This window comes from Danio aesculapii, chromosome 9 (assembly GCF_903798145.1).
Source record: "Danio aesculapii chromosome 9, fDanAes4.1, whole genome shotgun sequence".
NCBI classification, from domain to species: domain Eukaryota; kingdom Metazoa; phylum Chordata; class Actinopteri; order Cypriniformes; family Danionidae; genus Danio; species Danio aesculapii.
In genome coordinates this window covers 43,959,636-43,983,501 of record NC_079443.1, presented here as the reverse complement: position 1 = coordinate 43,983,501, position 23,866 = coordinate 43,959,636, and the positions used below count along the sequence as shown (strand labels likewise).

Sequence of the window (23,866 nt, the reverse complement as noted above, 5' to 3'; positions counted from 1 at the left end):
ATTAAGAAAATTACTTTTAAAGACACTATTTAATATAAATTTATTAATTTTTATTAATTGTATATTTTATGTAATAGCAACGATGTTGCTCACATTCATGTATACTTTATAGATGTACCTGCTCCTCCAGTCAACCCAAGAGTCACAGACACAACAAAGACAACAGCTGAACTGCATTGGGGCAAACCACTTAGTGATGGTGGCATGGAAGTCACCGGATACTTTGTTGAGCACAAAAAGGAGGGAGAAGAAGAATGGATAAAAGACACATCTGTACCTTTAAGAATCACTGAGTTTGTTGTTCCAAGTTTGGAAGCTGGAATGAAGTATCATTTTAGAATTAGTGCAATGAATGCAATGGGTGTAAGTGAACCAGCACAAACAGTGGATGTTGTCCAAATAGTAGAACGTGAAGAAATCCCTGATTTAGAACTTGATGTAGAACTTAGAAGAACTTTAGTTGTTCGGGCAGGCGCCTCAATTCGTATATTTATTCCTATTAAAGGACGTCCAACTCCTACAGTGACATGGACAAAAGAGGATTCACCATTGAAAACCCGTGCAATTATTGACAATACTGAATCATACACCCTGTTGGTTATTCCTGACTGCAATAGACGTGATGCAGGAAAATATGATTTAACATTAGAGAATGCAGCTGGAAAGAAGACCGCTTCTGTGGTTGTTAGGGTTTTGGACTCCCCTGGGCCTCCGCTCAATCTGAAAACTACAGCTATTGACAAAGAAAGCATCACATTGGCATGGGAAATGCCTCTTATTGATGGCGGTGCCAAGATCACAAATTACATCATTGAAAAGAGAGAGTCTACTCGCAAGGCGTATGCTGCTGTAATCACAAAATGTGAGAAATGCTCTGTCAAAGTTTCAGATCTAGGAGAGGGTTTGGAGTATTATTTTAGAGTTTCTGCTGAAAATGAATATGGCATTGGCGAAGCAGTTGAAACCCCAGACCCGATCAGAGTATCTCAAGCACCAACTCCTCCAGAAAATGTCACATTTACTGATGTCACAAAGCACACAGTTGGACTTGCATGGACTAAACCAAAGCATGATGGTGGAAGTAGAGTTACTGGGTATGTAATTGAAGCACAAAAGAAGGGAACAGATCAGTGGGCCCATGTGACAACCATTAAGACTTTGGACTTAACTGTGAAAAATCTTAATGAAAATGAAGAATATGTATTCCGTGTGATGGCTGTGAATAGTTCTGGGCGAAGTCATCCTCGTGTAAGCAAGTCTGTTGTTATCAGAGAACAAAGTTCAGAACCAGAATTTGACCTCCGAGGTGTGTGTCAGAAGACAGTTATTGCCAGGGCCGGTGAAAATATAAAGGTTGAGGTGCCTGTTTCTGGTCGTCCTAAACCAACAGTTTCCTGGCAGAAAGATCATCAAGCCCTCAAATTAACACAACGGACAATGATTGAAAATACTGCCACCTCAAATATATTGATCATAAATGAATGTTTAAGGAGTGACAGTGGAATATACTCAATGACAGGAAAGAACATTGTTGGCTCAGTCACAGATAGCATAACAGTAAAGGTGCATGATGTGCCTGGACCACCAAAGGGACCAATTAAACTGGACAAAATAACTCGTACATTTATTGAATTCTCATGGGAAACTCCTGAAAATGATGGAGGTGTACCAATCAATAACTATGTAGTAGAAATTAGGGAAACTACTAGCCAGTCATGGGTAGAGTTGTCCTCATTGATTATTCGTACAACATTCAAAGCAATACGTTTAACTACAGGAGTTGAATATCAATTCCGGGTAAGGGCCAAAAACAGATATGGTACAGGGCCTCCAATAACCTCAGAGGCAGTGGTTGCTGCATATCCATTTAAGGCACCTGGACCACCTGGAACACCTAAAGTTGTCGCATTTACTAAGGATACAATGACAATTGGCTGGAATGAGCCTGTTTCTGATGGTGGAAGTGAGGTTATTGGTTACTATGTTGAAAGAAAGGAGAGGAACAGCATTGTTTGGCATAGAATTAGCAAGACAATGGTGGTTGGAAATCTGTTTAAATCCACAGGGCTAGAAGATGGTGTAGCATATGAATTCCGTGTGTTTGCTGAAAACATAGCTGGGATTGGAAAACCAAGCAAAGCATCTGAACCTTTGCTTGCTCTTGACCCAGTGGATCCACCTGGTCAACCTGTCCCAGTCCTTGTGTCCAAAAATGCGATCACTATTCAGTGGACAAAGCCAGAGTATGATGGTGGATTCAAAATTACTGGCTATACTGTTGAAAAGAGAGATCTTCCAGCTGGTCGCTGGATGAGAGCTAACTTTACAAATATCATTGAAACCACATTCACAATAAGTGGTCTTACACAAGAGGCATCTTATGAATTCCGTGTACTTGCAAGAAATTCAGCAGGTGCTGTTAGTAATCCATCAGAACCATCAGATCCAATTATTTGCAAAGATGACATTGAAGAACCAAGAATAATGGTTGATGCTAAATTTAAAGACGTTGTCCTTGTCAAATCTGGAGAGGTGTTCAAACTTGAAGCTGATGTTGCAGGTCAGCCATTACCATCCATGGTTTGGACAAAAGATGGAAAAGATGTTGAAAACACATCCAAACTACAGATCAAAATGACAGAACTTACAGCAGTCTTGATCAACAAAGATTCTATCAGAAAGGATGGTGGGGAATTTATTCTTACTGCAACAAATGTTGGTGGCTTTGCTAAGCATGTTTTCAACGTAAAGGTTCTTGATAGACCAGGGCCCCCACAAGGACCACTGGCTGTTTCGGACATTACAGCAGAGAAATGTGTGCTCACATGGAATCCACCTACAGATGATGGTGGTGCAAATATCGAACAATATGTTATTGAAAAACGTGAGTCAAGCAGACTTGCTTGGACAAATGTGGCATCAGAATTGCTGGTTAATCAGTACCAAGTGACAAAGTTGCTCAAAGGAAATGAATACATATTCCGAGTTATGGCTGTTAACAAGTATGGTGTTGGAGAGCCTATTGAATCTGAAGCAATAATTGCAGAAAATCCATATGTACCACCAGGTCCTCCACAAACACCAGAGATAACAGCGGTCACCAAAGATTCTGTAGTCATCTGTTGGGGTGCACCAGCTAGCAATGGTGGAAGTGAAATCACCAACTATCGTATTGAGAAAAGAGACAGGATAAGTTTGCGCTGGGTAAAATGCAACAAGAAGAAAGTTACTGACTTGCATTTTAAGATTACAGCTCTTGTTCCAGGCCATGAATATGAATTCAGAGTTTTTGCTGAAAATGCTGCTGGAATAAGTGAACCAAGTCCTTCATCACCATTTGTTAAGGCCACAGATGCACTTTTTAAACCAGGTCCACCTGGTAATCCAAGAATCCTGGACACAACAAGTTCTTCCATCACACTTGCATGGAACAAACCAATTTATGATGGTGGCTCTGAAATTACTGGCTATATGGTCGAAACCTGTATTCCTGGAACTGAAGAGGAGGAATGGACAATGGTCTCCCCTAAGGATGGTGTAAAAGGGACATCATTTACAATCACAAATCTTAAAGAAAACCAAGAATACAAAATCAATGTGTCAGCACTGAATAGCGAGGGTGTTGGAGAAGCAGCACCTGTACCAGGATCACCCAAAGCAGAAGAACGACTCATCGCACCAGAAGCTGACCTTGATGCTGAACTTCGTAAGATTGTGAATATTAGAGCTTGTAATACACTAAGACTTTTTGTGCCAATTAAAGGTAGACCAACACCAGAGGCAAAATGGTCAAGAGAGAATGATGAACCATTAGACAGGGCTACCATTGAAACTACATCATCTTTTACATCACTGGTTATTGGCAATGTTAACAGATTTGACAGTGGTAAATACAATTTAACTGTAGAAAACAGTTCTGGATCAAAGACCGTCTCAGTAATAGTTAGGGTTTTAGACACACCTGGAGCACCACAGAACCTAAAAATAAGCCAGGTTACTAAAGAGTCTGTTTCACTTATTTGGGATCCTCCAATTAATGATGGTGGCACAAAAATTAAGAATTATATTGTTGAGAAGCGGGAGGCTACAAGGAAGGCGTATGCTACAGTAAATTCCAATTGTCACAAAACTAATTGGACAATTGACCAGCTCCAAGAAGGATGCAACTACTACTTCAGAGTTTTAGCAGAAAATGAATATGGCATTGGACTTCCTATTGAGACTGGTGAATCTGTTAAAGTGTCTGAGAAGCCACTTCCACCTGGCAAGATAACACTTCAGGATGTTACAAAGACAACTGTGACATTGTCATGGGAAAAACCAGAACATGATGGAGGAAGTCGAGTGGTTGCATATGTTGTAGAGATGCAGAGCAAAGGAAGTGAAAAATGGTCACAAGCTGTGATTGTCAAAGTACCTGAAGCAGTCATTAGTGGTCTTTCACCTGGTGAAGAGTATATGTTCCGTGTTTCTGCAAGAAATGAAAAGGGAACCAGTGATCCTCGTCAAATTGGTGTACCTGTGATTGCCAAAGACCTTGTAATTGCTCCCTCTGTTAAGATGCTGTTTTCCACCTTCACTGTCCTTGCAGGAGAGGATTTGACCATAGGTATTCCATATAATGCCCGTCCCAAAGCTACCATTTCATGGATTAAGGATGCAGTTCCACTTAAACGAACAACCAGAGTCAATTTTTCCTCAACTGATACAGAGCTAAATTTAGTTATTAAAGAGGCATGTAGAGATGATGTTGGGCAGTATAGCATCAAACTATCAAATACAGCTGGGGAAACAACAGTGGATATTGGAATTGTTGTTCTTGACAAACCTGGTCCTCCAACAGGACCTGTTAATGTTGATGAAGTAACATCTGATAGTGTTACAGTCTCTTGGAAACCACCAGAGTATGATGGTGGCTGCACCATTAATAATTACATAGTAGAAAAGAGGGACACATCTACAACAAATTGGCAGATTGTAGCAGGCAATCTAGCAAGAACTCAAATTAAGGCAGGAAGACTGAAGACAGGCTCTGAATATCAATTCAGAATATCAGCACAGAACAGATATGGCAAAAGCCCTATTCTTGTGTCTGAATGTATTGTTGCACAGTACCCCTACAAACTACCGGGACCTCCTGGAACCCCTTTCTTGCAGTCTTCCACAAAAGATAGTATGGTTATAGTATGGAATGAACCTGTCATTGATGGTGGATGTACAATCTTGGGATATCACCTTGAGAGAAAAGAGAGAAATAGCATTCTTTGGATGAAATTAAACAAAAGCCTAATTCAAGATACAACATACAAGACCACAGGCCTTGAAGAAGGCATGGAGTATGAGTACAGAGTTTATGCTGAAAATATTGTTGGCATTGGGAAGGCTAGTAAGATCTCTGAGGGCTTTGTTGCCAGAGATCCTTGTGATCCTCCTGGAACACCAGAAGCACTTACAATCACTAAGAATTCTATTACAATTGTATGGACCAAGCCTGAGTATGATGGTGGAAGCAAAGTCACTGGGTACATTGTAGAAAAGAAGGAATTACCTGCAGGACGTTGGATGAAAGCAAATTTCACCAATGTCATAGAGACTGAGTATACAGCAACAGGTCTGACAGAGAATGAGAAATATGAGTTCCGTGTCATTGCGAGAAATGCTGCTGGAGTTTTTAGTGATCCTTCATATAGTACTGGACCTATCATCGCAAAGGATGAGATTGAACCACCACGCATCAGCATAAATCCAGAATACACTCAAACAATTGTTGTAAATGCAGGAGACAACTTCAAGATAGATGCAGACGTACATGGAAAACCAATACCAACAATTTCTTGGCAGAAGGGTGAGCAGGAACTTGGAAACACCATATATCGTGAAATTAAAAGCACAGATAGCTATACCTGTTTGACTGTAAAGGAGGCCAAACTTGCTGATGGAGGTCAATATACTTTACTGCTGCAAAACCCTGGAGGAGAGAAAGCTGTACAAATCAACATTTGTGTCCTAGATAAACCTGGAGCACCAGAGGGACCCATCTCTATCACAGGTGTAACCAGTGAGCAGTGCTGCCTTACCTGGAAACCCCCTAAACAAGATGGTGGAAGCAAGATCACTCATTATATTGTAGAAAGAAGAGAAACTAGCAGACTTCTTTGGACAGTTGTTGAACCAAAAGTCCAAGCTGTAAATCTTAAAATAACAAAACTCCTTGAAGGAAATGAATATATTTTCAGAGTTTTAGCAGTCAACAAATTTGGTGTTGGAGAGCCCCTCCAATCAGGTGCAGTTGTTATCAAGAATCCATTCACTCCCCCAGATGCACCAAAAGGACTGGAAGTGTCTAATGTGAAGAAAGATTCAATGGTATTAACCTGGGAGGCCCCAACAAATGATGGCGGTACAACCATCACTGGCTATATTATTGAGAAACATGACAAGGAAGGTGTTAGATGGACCAGATGCAACATGAAATCAGTCACTAACCTCACATTTAAAGTTACCAGTCTCCTGGAGAACCACCGATATGAATTCAGAGTTTCTGCTGAGAATGCTGCTGGGGTTAGTGAGGCAAGTTCTGCAACTGTGTTCTATAAAGCCCTGGATCCTGTTTTCAAACCAGGTCCACCACATAATCCAAAAGTGTTAGACATGACCAAATCATCTGTTGTACTAGCATGGGGAAAACCAATTTATGATGGAGGCTGTGAAATCCAGGGATATGTTGTTGAAGCATGTGAAGTAAAAGCAGCCGCAGAAGAGACAAAAGCTTCAGGAGAAGAAGGAAAGGCAGCAGATGAATTAGAACAACAATGGACAATGTGCACTCCGCCAACAGGTGTTAAACTGACACGCTTTACAGCGGAAAATCTGAAAGAAAAGCAGGAATACAAATTCAGAGTTTGTGCAGTTAACAAGCTTGGTGTTGGAGAACATGCTGATGTTGCAGGGCCCATTTTTCCAGAGGACAAAACAGAGGAGCCGGATCTTGATATTGATGCTGAGTTTAGAAAGCTTGTACGTATTAAAGCTGGAGGTTCTCTTAGGATGTTCATCCCTTTCAAAGGAAGACCAACCCCACAAATTAAATGGGAAAAGGATGGTGAGCATATTAAGGAATCAGCACAGATGGAGACCAGCAGCAGTTACACTTCTCTTGTGATTGACAAAGTCAGTAGGGTCAACAGTGGTAAATATACTGTCATTGCAGAAAACTCTACTGGTGCTAAATCTGAAACAATTATGGTTAAAGTCCTTGATACACCAAGTGCTCCACTTAACTTCAAAGTTAAAGAAATCACAAAGGAATCTGTTACTCTTACATGGGAGCCTCCATCTTTGGACGGTGGAGCAAAGATAAAAAATTACATTATTGAGAAACGTGAGAGCACAAGAAAAACATTCGCTGCTGTTGTTACAAATTGCCATAAACTCTCATGGAAAGTTGAACCACTTCAAGAGGGCTGCAGTTACTATTTTAGAGTGCTTGCAGAAAATGAACATGGTGTAGGTCTACCTGCAGATATCGCAGATCCTTTGAAGGTTTCAGAGGTGCCACAGTGTCCTGGAAAATTAAGTGTTGTAGATGTAACCAAAACAAGTGTATCTCTTTCTTGGGAAAAGCCCATTCATGATGGTGGCAGTAGAATACTACAATACCTTGTTGAAATGCAGGTCAAGGGTAATGAAAAATGGTCTGGCTGTGCTAATGTAAAAACATTAGAAGCTGTAATCAGTAATTTGAATCCTGGAGAAGAATACACTTTCAGAGTAATTGCTGTCAATGAAAAAGGAAAGAGTGATCCAAGAACACTTGCTGTCCCAGTGCAAGCAAAGGATCTTGTCTTCGGGCCTGATGTAAGACCTACATTTAGCAGCTACAGTGTTCTTGTTGGAAAAGACCTTCAAGTTGAAATCCCAGTTTCTGGTCGTCCAAAGCCAAAGGTCACGTGGACAAAGGATGGTGCGGCCCTAAAATTCACAACAAGGGTTAACATTTCTAATACAGCACGCAGCACTGTTCTTAGCATCAAAGAAGCAGCTAGAGAAGATGGAGGGATGTATGGAATTAATGTTTCTAATGCTGTTGGACAAAAGGATGCAACTATTGAAATTATCACTCTTGATAAACCTGGTCCGCCAACTGGCCCTGTACGATTCGATGAGATAACTGTGACAAGTGTTACATTGTCATGGGATCCTCCAAAGTTTACTGGTGGTTGTCCAATTTCAAATTACATTGTGCAAAAGAGAGATACAACTACTACAACATGGGAGAATGTTGCAATTTCATTGGCAAGAACAACACTTAAAGTACTACGACTGAAGACTGGTGCTGAATATCAATTCAGAATTATTGCTCAAAACAGATATGGCAAGAGCTATGCTTTGGACTCTTCAGCCGTTGTTATTCAGTATCCATATAGAGAACCAGGACCACCAGGAACTCCATTTGTGTCATGCCTATCAAAGGACCATATGATTGTTGATTGGCATGAGCCAGTGTCAGATGGAGGCAGTAGCATTATTGGATATCATCTTGAACGTAAGGAGAGAAACAGTATTCTCTGGACAAAGATAAACAAGACACTGATTCAAGAAACACAATTCAAAACTGGTCCTTTAGAGGAAGGTATCGAATATGAGTTCAGAGTTTATGCTGAAAATATTGTTGGCATTGGAAGGTGCAGTAAAATCTCTGAAGGCTTTGTTGCTCGTGATCCATGTGACCCTCCTGGAACCCCAGAAGCTGTCCACGTGAGCAAAAATTCCATTACTATCCAATGGACAAAGCCAGAATATGATGGTGGAAGTGTTATTACTGGTTATACTGTTGAGAAACGTGATCTCCCAGAGGGACGCTGGATGAAAGCAAGCTTTACAAATGTTATTGAAACTGATTTTACCGTCACTGGGTTAACAGAAGGTGCCAAGTATGATTTCAGGGTTATTGCAAAGAATGCAGTTGGTACAATCAGCAAACCATCATACAACAGCGGACCTATTGCTGCATTGGATGAGGTAGAGCCACCAAAGTTCTCAATTGACCCACAATATACTCAGGCTCTTGTTGTGAATGCTGGTGATACCTTCAAACTTGATGCTGATGTACATGGTAAGCCAGTACCAGCAATCCAGTGGTTTAAAAATGACAAGGAGGTTGAAAACACAATTAGATGTGACATCAAGAATACAGACAACAGAGCACTGATTATAGTAAAAGATGCAGTTAGGCAAGATGGCGGAAATTACATTCTCCAGCTCACTAATATTGCTGGCTCTCAGACTGTTCAATTCAGTGTGAAAGTGCTTGATAAACCAGGTCCACCAGAAGAGCCTCTCCATGTCACAGGTGTGTCGAGTGATAAATGCACACTGGTATGGCGTCCACCACTTGATGATGGAGGAAACACTATCACTCATTACATAATTGAGAGACGTGAGACAAGTAGACTTGCTTGGGCTGTAGTCTGTAATGATTGCAAAACAACAACATACAAAGTGACAAAGCTCTTGGAAGGTAATGAATATATATTCCGTGTCATGGCTGCCAACAGTTATGGGATTGGTGAGCCAATTGATTCATCATCTATAATAATGAAAGATCCATTTGTTCATCCAGGATCCCCCCAAATTATTGAGGTAACAAATATTGCAAAAGACTCCATGACTGTTTGCTGGAGTGCACCGGAGAGTGATGGTGGCAGTGAAATTATTGGCTACATCATTGAGAAGAGAGACCGATCTGGAATTAGATGGACAAGATGCAACAGGCAAAAAGTTACTGATGTGTGCTTCAGAGTGCATGGCCTAATTGAGGATCATGAGTATGAATTTAGAGTGTCAGCTGAAAATGCATCTGGAATTGGAGAACCAAGCTTGGCAACTTCATACTACAAGGCTTGTGATCCCAAATATAAACCTGGATCCCCCATGCATGCCAATGTTGTTGATACCACCAAGAATTCAATCACAGTGGCTTGGGGTAAACCTCTTAATGATGGAGGATGTGCAATTCAAGGATATATTGTTGAGATTTGCAAGGCTGAAGAAGAAGAATGGACTATGTGCACTCCCCCTACTGGCTTGCGTGTTAATAAATTTGAAATCACTAAGCTAGTAGAACAACAAGAATATAAGATTCAAGTATGTGCCATTAATAAACTAGGTGTCGGAGAACCTGTGGTTATTCCAGGAACTGTGAAGCCTGAGGACAAACTTGAGACCCCTGAAATACACCTTGATTCAGAGTTAAGAAAAGGAATTGTTGTTCGTGCTGGAGGGTCAGTAAGAATAAATGTACCATTTAGAGGTAGACCAACACCAGATATCAAATGGACTAAAGATGAAGGGGAATTGTCAGAAAAAACTGTGCTTGAAAAGGGCCTTAACTTCACCCATCTTTCTATTGACTCATGTGATAGGCGGGATTCTGGAAAATATACTGTGACTCTGCAGAATAGCAGTGGCTCTGTATCTGAATTTGTGACAGTTAAAGTGTTAGACACACCTGGAGCACCACTAAGCCTTGTAGTTAAGGATATCAAGAAAGACTCTATCACACTTGTTTGGGAACCACCACTTATTGATGGAGGAGCAAAGATCAAGAATTATGTTGTTGACAAGCGTGAATCTACAAGAAAAGCCTATGCAAATGTAACAACCAAGTGTACTAAGACAACGTACAAGGTGGAAAACCTTGCAGAGGGGGCTATGTATTACTTTAGAGTTATGGCTGAAAATGAATATGGTGTTGGTTTGCCAGTTGAAACAAAAACTGCTTCAAAAGCATCTGAAGTCCCTCAGCCAGTTCGAAAGGTGATGTTGACTGATGTGACAAAAATAAGTGCATCTCTTGCCTGGGAAAAACCAGAGGATGATGGAGGTAGTAGGATTGCAGGATACTTGATTGAAATGCAGCCCAAAGGAACTGACAAATGGGGCGTAGCAACAAATGTAAAAACATGTGAAGGAACAGTCACTGGACTGACTAGTGGTCACGAATATTTGTTCCGTGTTCTGGCATACAATGAGAAAGGAAAAAGTGAGCCAAAGCCTCTTGCTGCTCCTGTTATTGCCAATGACCTCACAATTGAACCAAGTCTAAAGTTGCAGTTCAACACATACAGTGTCAAGTCTGGAAAAGATTTCAAACTTGAAATACCCATTTTTGGACGCCCAAAACCAAAGATCACTTGGTCAAAGGATGGACAACAACTTAAAGTAACATCCAGAGTTACTACATCCAACACACCAACATCAACAATCCTGCAATTAACAGAGGCCTGTAAAGATGACCTTGGAAGGTATGCAGTTACTGCAACAAACAGCGTTTGTGCCATTACAGAAGATATCAATATCGTTATCCTGGATAAACCTGGTGCACCCACAGGACCAATAAAAGTAAATGAAGTAAGCAACAACTCTGTTTCCATCTCATGGGAACCACCAGAGTATACAGGAGGCTGCCAAGTTAAGCATTACATTGTTGAAAAGAGAGACACTACAGAATCTACTTGGCAGATTGTTGCTGGATCAGTTGCCAGAACATCCCTCAAAGTTACCAAGCTGAAAACTGGTGCTGAGTATCAGTTTAGAGTTGTTGCTGAAAACAGATATGGTAAGGGTGCACCTTTGGATTCAAAATCCATTGTTGTGCAATATCCTTATAAACCACCTGGGCCACCTGGTACTCCATACGTTAAATCTGCCACTAAGGATCAAATGACAATTGAGTGGAATGAACCTGTGATTGATGGTGGGAGTTCAGTGATTGGATACCACCTAGAGAGTAAAGAAAGAACAAGCATTCTATGGACAAAATTAAACAAAACTCTTATTACTGATACAGTTTTCAAAATATGCAATCTTGAAGAAGGCATTGGATATGAATTTAGGGTATATGCTGAAAACATTGTTGGTATCGGTAGAGCAAGCAAAGTTTCAGAGAGCTTTGTGGCCCGTGACCCATGTGATCCACCTGGAACGCCTGAGGCTGTTGCAATATCAAAGGACCACATTAAAATTCAGTGGACAAAGCCACAATATGATGGTGGCAGCAAAGTGACTGGATATATTGTTGAAAGAAGAGATTTGCCTGAGGGTCGATGGATGAGGGCTAACTTCACCAATGTAATTGAGACAGAATTTACAGTAACAGGCATAACGGTAAACAATCAGTATGAATTTAGAGTAATTGCAAGAAATGCAGTGGGTGTTTTTAGCGAGCCCTCAGATAGCACTGGACCAATTACTGCTACAGATGAAATTGAACCTCCTAGTGTTTCGATGGATCCCAAGTACAAAGATGTCATTGTTGTCAATGCTGGAGACAACTTGATTTTAGATGCAGATATACATGGAAAACCCACACCTGATATTCAATGGCTAAAGGAGGGAAAGGAAATGGATAAAACATTGCGCATTGAAGCACGAAGCACACAAAAATTTGCTTCTATTACAATAAAAGACTGTACAAGATTGGATGGTGGACACTATGACCTCATATTAAGCAACAGTGGAGGAACAAAAACAGTTCCAATAGCAGTAAAAGTTCTTGACAGACCAGGTCCACCAACAGGACCACTACGAGTTGCTGGCATCATGTCTGATAAATGCCATCTGTCTTGGTCTGAGCCTTCTCAGAATGGTGGCGCTAATATTTCTCATTACATTCTTGAGAAAAAGGAAACTAGCAGGCTCTCATGGACTGTTGTTGATTCCAACATTCATACTGTGAGTTATAAAGTGACCAAACTTCTGTCAGGTGATGAGTACATCTTTAGAGTTATGGCTGTCAACAAATACGGTATTGGTGAACCTTTGTATTCAGAGGCAATTACAGCACGCAATCCATACAAACCACCAAGTGCACCATCTGCACCAGAAGCAAGTGAAATAACAAAGGATTCAATAACTCTATCATGGAATGCCCCAGAGAGTGATGGAGGAGCAGAAATTACATGTTACCACTTGGAGAAGCGTGACAAAGATGGAGTAAGGTGGACTAAATGTAACCGTCAGAAGCTGACTGATCTGCACTTCAAAGTAACTGGTCTGTCAGAGGGACATTTCTATGAGTTCCGTGTGTCTGCTGAGAATGAAACTGGTGTGGGAGAATGTAGTGATTTATCTCTGTTTTATAGGGCAATAAATGCTACAACCCCCCCAGGCCCACCTCATCATCCTAAAGTGACAGATCACACAAACTCTTCTGTCTCCCTGTCTTGGGGAAAACCTGCTTTTGATGGTGGTGCATATATTAAAGGTTATATTGTAGAGATGAAAGAGGTTTCTTCAGAGGAATGGATTATATGCACACCTCCATCTGGTATTCAAGCATCACGCCTCACAGTTGAAAACCTTAAGGAAAACGCTGAATATAACTTCCGTGTTTGCGCAATTAATTCTGAAGGAGTCGGCGAACCTTCGGATGTTCATGGATCGGTAACTGCATCTGAAAAGATTGAAGCCCCTGAGATTGAACTTGATGCTGACCTCAGGAAGGTTGTCTCTGTACGTGCAGGAGGATCACTTCGTCTTTTCATCACAATTAGAGGTCGACCTGAGCCATCTGTCAAATGGGAAAAAGAGGATGGCACTCTGACTGAGCGTGCTCAGATTGAGTCCACTAGTTCCTACACCATGCTTGTAATTGACAGTGTCAATAGATTTGACAGTGGAAAGTATGTGTTAACTCTTGAGAATAAGAGTGGCACAAAATCTGCATTTGTGAATGTGAGGGTGCTTGATACACCAAGTTCTCCACAGAAGTTTGAAGTGAAAGATGTGAAAAAAGATTCAGTGTCTCTCTACTGGGACCCACCACTTACAGATGGTGGGGCTAAAATAACCAATTATGTGGTTGAAAAACGAGAATCAACCAGAAAAGCTTATACAACTGTTACCAGCAACTGCACACAGACATCCTTTAAAGTTGATGAACTGCAGGAAGGAGGCATTTTCTACTTCCGCGTATGTGCTGTAAATGAGTATGGCTTTGGTGTAATGGCAGAAACAAAGAATCCTATAAAGGTTGCACAGGCGCCTATGCCTCCAGGAAAAATAACTCTTGTGGATGTCACTAAGAGTAGTGTGACACTTACTTGGGTGAAGCCAGCCCATGATGGTGGCAGTAAAATCATCTGCTACAATGTAGAGATGCAACCCAAGAGTAGTGATAAATGGGGTGTAAGTTGTACAGTTAAAGTCCCAGAGGCTACTGTAAGCAACCTCACACCTAATGAAACATACTCATTCAGGGTTATTGCAATGAATGAGAAAGGCAAGAGTGATCCTCAAGAACTTGGTGTACCTGTTGTAGCTAAAGATATTGAGATTGAACCTTCTGTTCATTTGCTGTTCAACACATACAGTGTTAAGGCTGGAGATGATCTTACTGTGGAGGTTCCTTTGAGAGGCAGACCAAAGCCAGTTGTGTCTTGGAAGAAGGATGGCCTTCCTTTGAGGCAAACAACCTCTTTTTCGATTGTCAATACTATGGTATCCAGCAAAATCGTCATCAAAGAAGCCGCTTTTGAACATGTTGGGAAATATGAAATCACCCTAGCTAATACAGCAGGCACCAAGTCCACAGATATTGCCATAGTTGTTCTTGATAAACCTGGGCCACCAGCTTCAGTGAAGGTTGATGCTGTGACTTCTGACAGTATTACATTGTCATGGGCCCCCCCAGAATATGATGGTGGATGCTCTATCAGCAATTACATTGTAGAGAAGAGAGATACCAACACAACAGAGTGGCAGATTGTTTCAACAAATGTTGCCAGAACCTCAGTCAAGGTACCTCGATTGACACAGGGCTCTGAGTACCAGTTCCGCATTTATGCAGTGAATCGCTATGGAAAGGGTAAGCAAATTGACTCTCCAGGCATTACTGCAGAGTACACATTCAAACAGCCTGGTCCACCTTCTACACCTCGTGTAGCTCATGCCACCAAGGCCTTTATGCTTGTCACATGGAATGAGCCAGTTAATGATGGTGGTAGCACAGTCATTGGATATCATTTAGAACGCAAAGAGAGAACCAGTATTCTTTGGACAAAGGTAAATAGGACACTCATCAAGGATACTGAATTTAAAGTCACTGGCATTGAGGAAGGCATGATGTATGAATTCCGTATCTATGCAGAAAATATTGCTGGAATTGGCAAAGCAAGCAAAGCAAGTGAGCCCATAGCAGCACGAGATCCTTGTGATCCTCCTGGTCAACCTGTGATAACAAGCATTACCAAATCATCTGTCTCTCTTTCTTGGACAAAGCCTGAGTATGATGGTGGGGCCAAAGTCACTGGTTACATAATTGAACGTAGAGATCTCCCAGAGGGCCGCTGGATAAGATGCAATTTTACCAATGTTGTAGAGACTTACTTTGATGTAACTGGCCTTACAATAGATGAAAAATATGATTTCCGTGTCATCGCAAAGAATGCTGCTGGACTGTTTAGTGAACCATCCGATAACACTGGTCCCATTACTGTTAAAGATAATGTAGATCCACCTCGTATTATGATGGATGTCAAGTTCAGAGATGCTGTTTTAATAAAATCTGGGGAAACCCTGAAGATTAATGCTGACATTGCAGGACGCCCTCTTCCTGTTGCATCTTGGACAAAGGATGGACATGAAATTGAGCGCAAAGCTAGAATTCAGATAACTGGAACAGATACTAGTACTATAATTGTAATTAAAGACTGCAAAAGGAGCGACTCTGGACTGTATGCTTTGACTTTACAGAATGTTGTTGGAAGTGTCACCACACCAGTAAACTGTGTTATTCTTGATAAACCTGGGCCTTCAGCAGGACCACTGTCAGTTACAGGACTTACAGCAGAGGAGTGCACATTATCATGGGGACCACCTCAAGAAATTGGGGGTTCTGAAATAACACACTATGTTGTTGAGAAACGAGAAACCAGCCGATTGGCATGGACTCTTGTACACGGAGAGGTTAAAACCAAAACATTCAAGGTTACTAAGCTCCTGAAAGGAAATGAGTACATATTCAGAGTATTAGCAGTCAATAAGTTTGGACTAGGTGAAGCCCTAGAAAGTGAAAATATCAGGGTAACTGATCCATATACCATCCCGACAGCTCCAACAAATGTTGAAATTACAAGTGTAACAAGCGAGGAAATGACTTTATCTTGGGCAAAGCCTACATCTGATGGAGGCAGTGAAATCCTTGGGTATATAATTGAAAGACGAGAAAAATCTGGTCTTCACTGGGTTCGTGTGAACAGAGAGCTTGTGAAAGACACTACAGCTGAGATATCAAAAGTAAGACGAGGATGTGAGTATGAGTTTAGAGTTTATGCTGAAAATGCGGCAGGTTTAAGTCTAGCCAGTGACCCATCACCTTCAGCAAGGGCGGAGGATGCCCTTTTGGTGCCATCCCCACCAACTAAACCGAAGATTCTGGATTATAACAAAAATTCTATTATTATTGCCTGGAAAAAACCATTATCAGATGGTGGTGCCCAGATCCTTGGATACAGTGTTGAATACAAGAAATCTGAGGATGAGGAATGGATTGTGGCAATTCAAATGACAAAAAGCAATGAATTCATCGTTTCTGGTCTTACAACTGATGTTGAGTATGTATTTGCTGTTAAAGCAATTAACAAAGTTGGTGTCAGTGAACAGTCACCTGCCTCTGAGCCGCAGTCAGCAACAGAGAGAAAGGAGGAACCTGTGTTTGATGTTGACATTGAGATGCGAAAGACTTTAATTGTCAAGCATGGAAGTTCATTTACCTTGATGGCACCATTTAAGGGAAGGCCAGTACCTTCAGTTACATGGAATAAAGAGGAAGTTGATCTTAAAGCAAGAGCAAGCATAGAATCAACAGAAACGTACACATCCATTACTATTGAGAATGCAACAAGAAATGACTCTGGACAGTACATTGTTACTTTGGACAATGGTGTTGGAACTGCATCTTTGCCAATGGTGGTCAAAGTCCTTGATACCCCTGGACCACCAACTAATGTGAAAATTACAGAAGTCACCAAAGATTCTGCTACAGTTACTTGGTTACCTCCAGAAAACGATGGAGGAGATGCTGTTAAGGCATATCATGTTGAGAAACGTGAAGCAAGCAAAAAGGCCTGGGTATGTGTAACAAGCAACTGTCACAGTCTGACATACAAGGTTGAAGACTTACAAGAAGGTGCAATCTACTACTTTAGAGTTAGTGGCGAAAATGAGTTTGGTACAGGTGTACCTGCTGACACTAAAGATGGAACCAAGATTGCAGGTAAGATCATTACCTTTTATTACCTAATATTTTTGATTATTTGTCATAACTTTATATTTATATTTTACTCAAATGGTTTTAAATTTTCACCTACAGAAAAACCAAGTCCACCTGCTAGACTGGGCGTTACTGCAGTAACAAAGAATAGCGTCACCATTGCATGGTCAAAACCAGAGTTTGATGGTGGAAGCCGAATTACTAGTTACCTCATTGATGCCCTCGAAAAGGGTCAACAGAAGTGGGTTAAATGTGCCACGGTAAAAACAAACATGCACATCATTAAGAGCCTGAGAGAAAATGGAGAGTACTTTTTCAGAGTTCGGGCTGAGAATCATGCTGGACTCAGTGAGCCAAAAGAAATGATAATCCCTGTGGTTGTGAAAGAACAACTGGGTGAGTCTTAGTTCGTTTAATTACTTTCATAAATGAATTATGTATCATATTTGAATTATGTATTTATCATAAATGATTACATTTTTTGTTCAATTTGGTTTACAGATCCCCCTGAGTTTGATATGAAAAATTTTCCACATCACACGGTTTATGTGAGAGCAGGATCAAATCTGGCGTTTGAGCTTCCTCTCTCTGGCAAACCAATGCCAAAGGTCACAATGACTAGAGGCAATGCTCCAGTTAAGTGTGGCAAGCGATTTAGTTTTGAAGTAACTCCTGAAAGTCTTAATATCAATCTCAAGGAAAGTATTGCAAGTGATGCTGGAAGATATGACATTGTTGCCTCAAACACAAGCGGAACCACCAAGATGTTTGTAATCATACTGGTCCTGGATAGACCAGGTCCACCAGTTGGTCCTGTTGAGGTTAGCGATGTGGGAGAGACAAGCTTGTGTCTCAAATGGCTCCCTCCTTTGTATGATGGTGGCAGTCCTGTCACAAACTATGTTGTTCTTAAACGTGAAACAAGTACTCCAGCTTGGATAGAAGTGTCATCTTCAGTCACAAGAAATGCAGTTAAAGTCACCAAGCTTACAAAAGGAGAAGAGTACCAGTTTAGGATTAAAGCTGAGAATCGTTTTGGCATAAGTGACCACATTGATTGTCAGTCAGTTACAGTAAAGCTTCCATACAGTGAGTATTTAGATAATACACACTCAAAATAGTTTCTAGTTTTGTTTACATTTCTGTTAAATGTCTGCTGTTTTGTTGTCTGTTTTAGCTATGCCTGGACCACCATCAACACCATGGGTTGGCTTTGTATCAAGAGAAAGCCTCACTGTTTGCTGGAATGATCCAGTAGTTGATGGAGGAAATCCAGTATTTGGATACCATGTCCAAATGAAAGAACGAAGCAGCATCCTGTGGCAGACAGTGAACAAAACAGCAATCTCTGCAACTCAAATCAGAGTGACAAATATATGCCCTGGTATGATTTATGAATTCAAGGTAGCAGCAGAAAATGCAGCTGGTATTGGAAAGTTCAGCAAGACATCAGAAGAAGTGTTAGCGATTGATGCCTGTGGTAAGCTTAAATATTTTTCTATTTCAAAATTGTGCAAACGAAATATGAGTCTAACCACATGAAGTGTCTTTAAATTTCTTTACTGAATAAAAAAATCTTGTTTTATTTCAGACCCACCAGCAAATGTGAGAATTTCAGAGGTTACAAAAAATTCAGTTAGCCTTGTATGGCAAAAGCCACCCTTTGATGGTGGCAGCAAAATCACAGGCTACATGGTTGAGCGAAGAGATGCTCCAAATGGCAGATGGACAAAGGCAAACTTCACCAATGTCATTGATACTAACTTTACTGTGTCAGGCTTGACTCAGGATCAGTCATATGAATTCAGGATTTTTGCAAAGAATGTGGTTGGCTCAGTTAGCAACCCATCTCTAATTGCAGGACCAGTAACATGTGTAGACATTTCTGGTAAGTTTGTTGCTTGTGGTTATGTTGTGTTTAAATGGACAGCAATTTTATTACAATTTACCTTTCTGCCCTATTAGGTGCTCCAGTTATTGATCTTCCTCCAGAGTATTTGGATGTTGTGCAATACAAAGCTGGTGAATCATTTAAAATCAGAGTGGGAATATCTGCTAAACCCATACCCATGTTTGAATGGCTCAAAGATGAAAAAGAATTGGTGACAAGCTCTACTCTGTCAGTTGAGAACACAACTGACTCATCGGCCATCCTGATTAAAGATTCTACACGTCTTAATACAGGAACATATGAGCTTAAAATCAAGAATGTGTTTGGCACTGCATCTGCTTCTATCAGAGTACAGATTTTAGGTACCTAATTCATTTGTGTTAATAAATTACTTAAATGCAATTTCCATATCAATGTTTTTTCAATGTCTCTTCATTTCGTAATTGTAAGTTGAAATACATTTTCATTCTGTAAACAGACAAACCTGGACCGCCAGCTGGACACATTGAATTCAAATCGGTTTCTGCTGACAAGATAACAATTGCATGGGAACCAGTGGCTGATGATGGAGGTGCCAAAGTAACTCATTATATTGTAGAAAAACGAGAAACAAGTAGAGTAGTGTGGTCAGTCATTTCGGAGGCAATGGAATCACGTATGGTTACTGCGCAAAAGCTGGTCAGAGGAAATGAATATGTATTCCGTGTTAGAGGTGTTAACAAATTTGGAGTTGGGGATTCTCTGGAGTCTGAGCCTGTTATTGCCAAAAATGCATTTGGTAAGGAAATCTGAAATAGTTCATATATAGTTTCGGTAATCCAGATTTTGCATTTAAAAATAACCACACAACAACATGCTTTTCAGTTACTCCTGGACAACCTTCTACACCTGAAGCAACAGATATCACCAGAACGTCAATGCAGGTCATTTGGAATAAACCTGGTGTGGATGGTGGTAGCATGGTTACAGGGTACTATTTGGAGAGACGTGACAAGAAAAGCCTGCGTTGGGTTAAAGTGTACAAGGACCCCATTAGTGACACCAAAGCGAAGGTCCATCATCTCACAGAGGGAAATGAATATCAGTATCGTATTTGTGCAATCAATAAAGCTGGGGAAGGTCCATACACAGATGCCTCTGACTTCTACAAAGCTGCTGATCCAGTCGGTGTGTATTTTTACCGAGCTGTTCACATACATTATATGTAATTTTGAGTCCAACGGTCTTGACAAAGTTCTAATTAAGTTTTATACATTTTTCCTAGACCCTCCATATGAACCAACTAAGATGAAGGTGGTCGATTCGACTAAAACATCAATCACACTTGGATGGTCAAAACCAGAGTATGATGGAGGCAGTGAAATTACCAGTTATGTTGTAGAAAAAAGAGTTGGTGAAGAAGGAGAATGGACAGTAATTAGCCATAAGGGAGAAGTAAGAACAACAGAGTATGTTGCTTCAGATCTTAAACCAGATGTTGATTACTACTTTCGTGTATCTGCTGTAAATTGTGCTGGTCGTGGAGACCCAATTGAAATGGAAGAACCAGTCCAAGCCAAGGACATACTTGGTATGTATTCATGTTGTAAAATTTAAGATATCTTTGTATACTTGATATTATTTTTTTTGCTTTTACCAACAAAATTAATTATTTTTGATTGATATTTTGCAGAGGAAGCCCAGGTTGATACTGATGTTGCAATGAGAACACACTACATTGTGAAAGCTGGTAAAGATGTTGAAATCATGGTGCCCCTCAAAGGCAGACCAGCCCCAAGTGTTACATGGAAGAAGGAAGACCAAAATATTGACAGCGATCCTCAATATACTATTCACAACACAGACACTTCATCGTGTCTCATAATTACACAAGTTACTCGAAAGGACACTGGCAAATACATCATTAATATATCAAATGGTGTAGGAGAACCAAAGTCACTAACTTTATCTGTTAAAGTACAGGACACTCCAGCTGCTTGTAGGAGTTTGATTCTGAAAGAAGTCACTCGTGGAAAAGTTACACTTTGTTGGGAGCCGCCTCTGCAGGATGGTGGTGCTGAAATCACCAATTATGTTGTTGAGAAAAGAGACTCTTCAAAGCGAACCTATGCTTGTGTAACAAATAAATGCAAAGAAACCACATGTGCAATTGAAGAACTATCCGAGAAGTCATCATTCTTCTTTCGTGTATTGGCAGAAAATGAGAATGGAGTTGGAGATCCATGTGAAACTGTAGAGCCAGTTAAAGCCACTGAGACACCAGGTCCAGTCAAAGACCTTTCTATGAAAGACTCCACAAAGACTTCAGTAACAATACAATGGAACAAACCAGATTATGATGGTGGTAGCATTATTACAGACTACATAATTGACAAGAAACTCCAAGGTCAAGAAGAATGGGCTCCTGCTGGTACAAACAAGCATTGCGAACATGAAGTTACAAAGCTTAAAGAACTCACTGAAATGTTTTTCAGAGTTTGTTCCAAGAATGAAAAGGGAACTAGTGACTTTGTTGAAATTGGACCAATTAAAGTAAAGGACTACATAATTCCACCTGAGGCAAACCTTGAAGATTATCCTAACGGACAAATCAGTGTGCGTTTGGGACACAATGTTCACGTTGAATTGCCTTACAAGGGTAAACCTAGACCAACACTTCTTTGGTTAAAGGACAACTTGCCACTGAAGGAGAGTGAAAAAGTCCGCTTCAAAAAGACTGAAAACAAGGCCACTCTTATGATTAAAAATGTGGAGAAGGAAAATGAGGGAAAATACACACTTACACTTGACAACACATTCTTCAGAAAATCATTTCATGTACAGGTTATTACCCTTGGACCGCCTTCTAAACCTATTGGTCCCATTCGCTTGGATGAGGTCAGAGCAGAAAGTATAACTATATCTTGGGATGAACCAAATGATGATGGAGGTGGGGAAATCACTTGCTACACTGTTGAGAAACGTGACACTTCTCAGACAGACTGGAAAATGGCTTGTTCAAGTGTGATTGGAACATCGTTCAAGGTACCTAACCTTATCAAAGGAATTCAGTATCAGTTAAGAGTCTGTGCAGAAAATAGATATGGTGCAAGCGAACCTTTGGTTTCACAAAATGTCATTGCCAAGCATGAGTTCAGACCACCTGGTCCACCAGGCATTCCATTTGTTTACAATGTAACAAATGATGGCATGACTATTCAGTGGGATGCACCTATCTTTGATGGAGGTTGTCCAGTTCTTGGGTTCCATGTTGAAAAGAAGGAGAAAAACAGCATAATGTGGCAAAAGGTTAATACCATCTTAATCAAAGAAATGGAGTACAGAATTATTGGTCTTATTGAAGGCTTGGCATATCAGTTCAGAGTCTATGCCCAAAATGATGCTGGATACAGTCGCATGGGTGATGCAAGCAAACCTGTTATGGCTGTGTCTCCAGTTGGTAAGTTCATCTTTAAGGGTTTTTTTTTTTCACAGAGCAATCAGTTGCTGCTAAATGTATATTAACTAAATGGCATATTGTAATTTCAGATCCTCCTGGAACCCCTGACTATGTTGATGTAACAAGTGAATCGGTTAAATTAAAATGGGAAGCACCCAAGCGTGATGGTGGAAGCAAAATTGTGGCCTATAATGTAGAGAAACGACAGGGCAAAGGAAGGTGGTTGAAAAGTAATTTTTCAAATGTGACTGACACAGAATTTACAGTGACTGGTCTTGCTTGTGGTGAACGCTATGAATTTAGAGTCATAGCAAGGAATGCTATTGGTACAGTGAGCCCACCGTCTCAGTCTTCAGGCTATGTCGTAATCAGAGATGAGAGCTGTGAGTACTTTCAGTTTATATTGTGTTTCTGAATGTTAAAGTTTTAATACATTTTATGCTGGTCTGTATATGATAATAAATTAAAAATGTTTTCACTTTCAGTTGCTCCAAACATTGAGTTTGGCAAGGAGTACTTTGAGGGAGTCTCTATTAAAGCTGGAGAAAACATCAGGTTAAAAGTATCAATCTCTGGAAGACCAGTGCCAAAGGTTACCTGGTTCAGAGGTGATGTTGAATTAACCAAAAAAATGGTTGATATCACAACAATTTCTGGATCAAGTACCCTCTTTATCAGAGATGCTGACCGTAGTCACCGCGGTCTTTATTCCGTTGAAGCCATAAATCCCTCAGGAACTAAAAAGGAATCGATAAAAGTTGAAGTCTTTGGTATGAATGATTTGTATACCTTATTATTCTTATTTATTTATCCCACCCTTAAACTACTAGACATTCTTCCAGATCGTTAAGCTTTGCTTGTATAATGCCTATCTTTCAGATTCACCTGGAGAACCTGTTGGTCCTATTACATTCTCTGAAATCTCTGAGGGCAAAGTAACGCTTTCATGGAATCCACCTGAGAATGATGGCTGTTCTGAAGTCACTCATTACATTCTTGAGAAGCGTGAAACTTCAAAAATTTCATGGGCACTTGTTACAGATGAGTGCTTGGCATCTTCCTACACTGCCACGAAACTGATCAAGACAAATGAGTATCAGTTCCGTGTTTCTGCAGTCAATAGGTTTGGTGTTAGCAGACCACTGGATTCAGCTCCTGTGATTGCACAGATGCAATACAGTAAGATATTAAAAAGAATTTAAGCTCCCTATACCCCACCTTCCCCCATCCCCCGCCATATTTCTGTACAAACATTTCTCAT

General features: G+C 40.6%; 1 protein-coding gene across 1 annotated transcript in view; it reads left to right on the top strand.

The window, feature by feature from the left end:
* The window catches only part of ttn.1 (titin, tandem duplicate 1), a 141,288-nt gene that overhangs the window by 98,169 nt on the left and 19,253 nt on the right, over window positions 1-23,866 (top strand). The window contains exons 176-188 of the mRNA XM_056465823.1: window positions 113-17,278; window positions 17,375-17,671; window positions 17,777-18,364; window positions 18,453-18,755; window positions 18,867-19,163; window positions 19,241-19,528; window positions 19,645-19,944; window positions 20,031-20,333; window positions 20,431-20,736; window positions 20,839-22,605; window positions 22,695-22,988; window positions 23,091-23,375; window positions 23,485-23,784. Coding sequence (XP_056321798.1) covers window positions 113-17,278; window positions 17,375-17,671; window positions 17,777-18,364; window positions 18,453-18,755; window positions 18,867-19,163; window positions 19,241-19,528; window positions 19,645-19,944; window positions 20,031-20,333; window positions 20,431-20,736; window positions 20,839-22,605; window positions 22,695-22,988; window positions 23,091-23,375; window positions 23,485-23,784 — 22,494 coding nt within the window. The remainder of the gene's footprint in view (window positions 1-112; window positions 17,279-17,374; window positions 17,672-17,776; window positions 18,365-18,452; window positions 18,756-18,866; window positions 19,164-19,240; window positions 19,529-19,644; window positions 19,945-20,030; window positions 20,334-20,430; window positions 20,737-20,838; window positions 22,606-22,694; window positions 22,989-23,090; window positions 23,376-23,484; window positions 23,785-23,866) is intronic.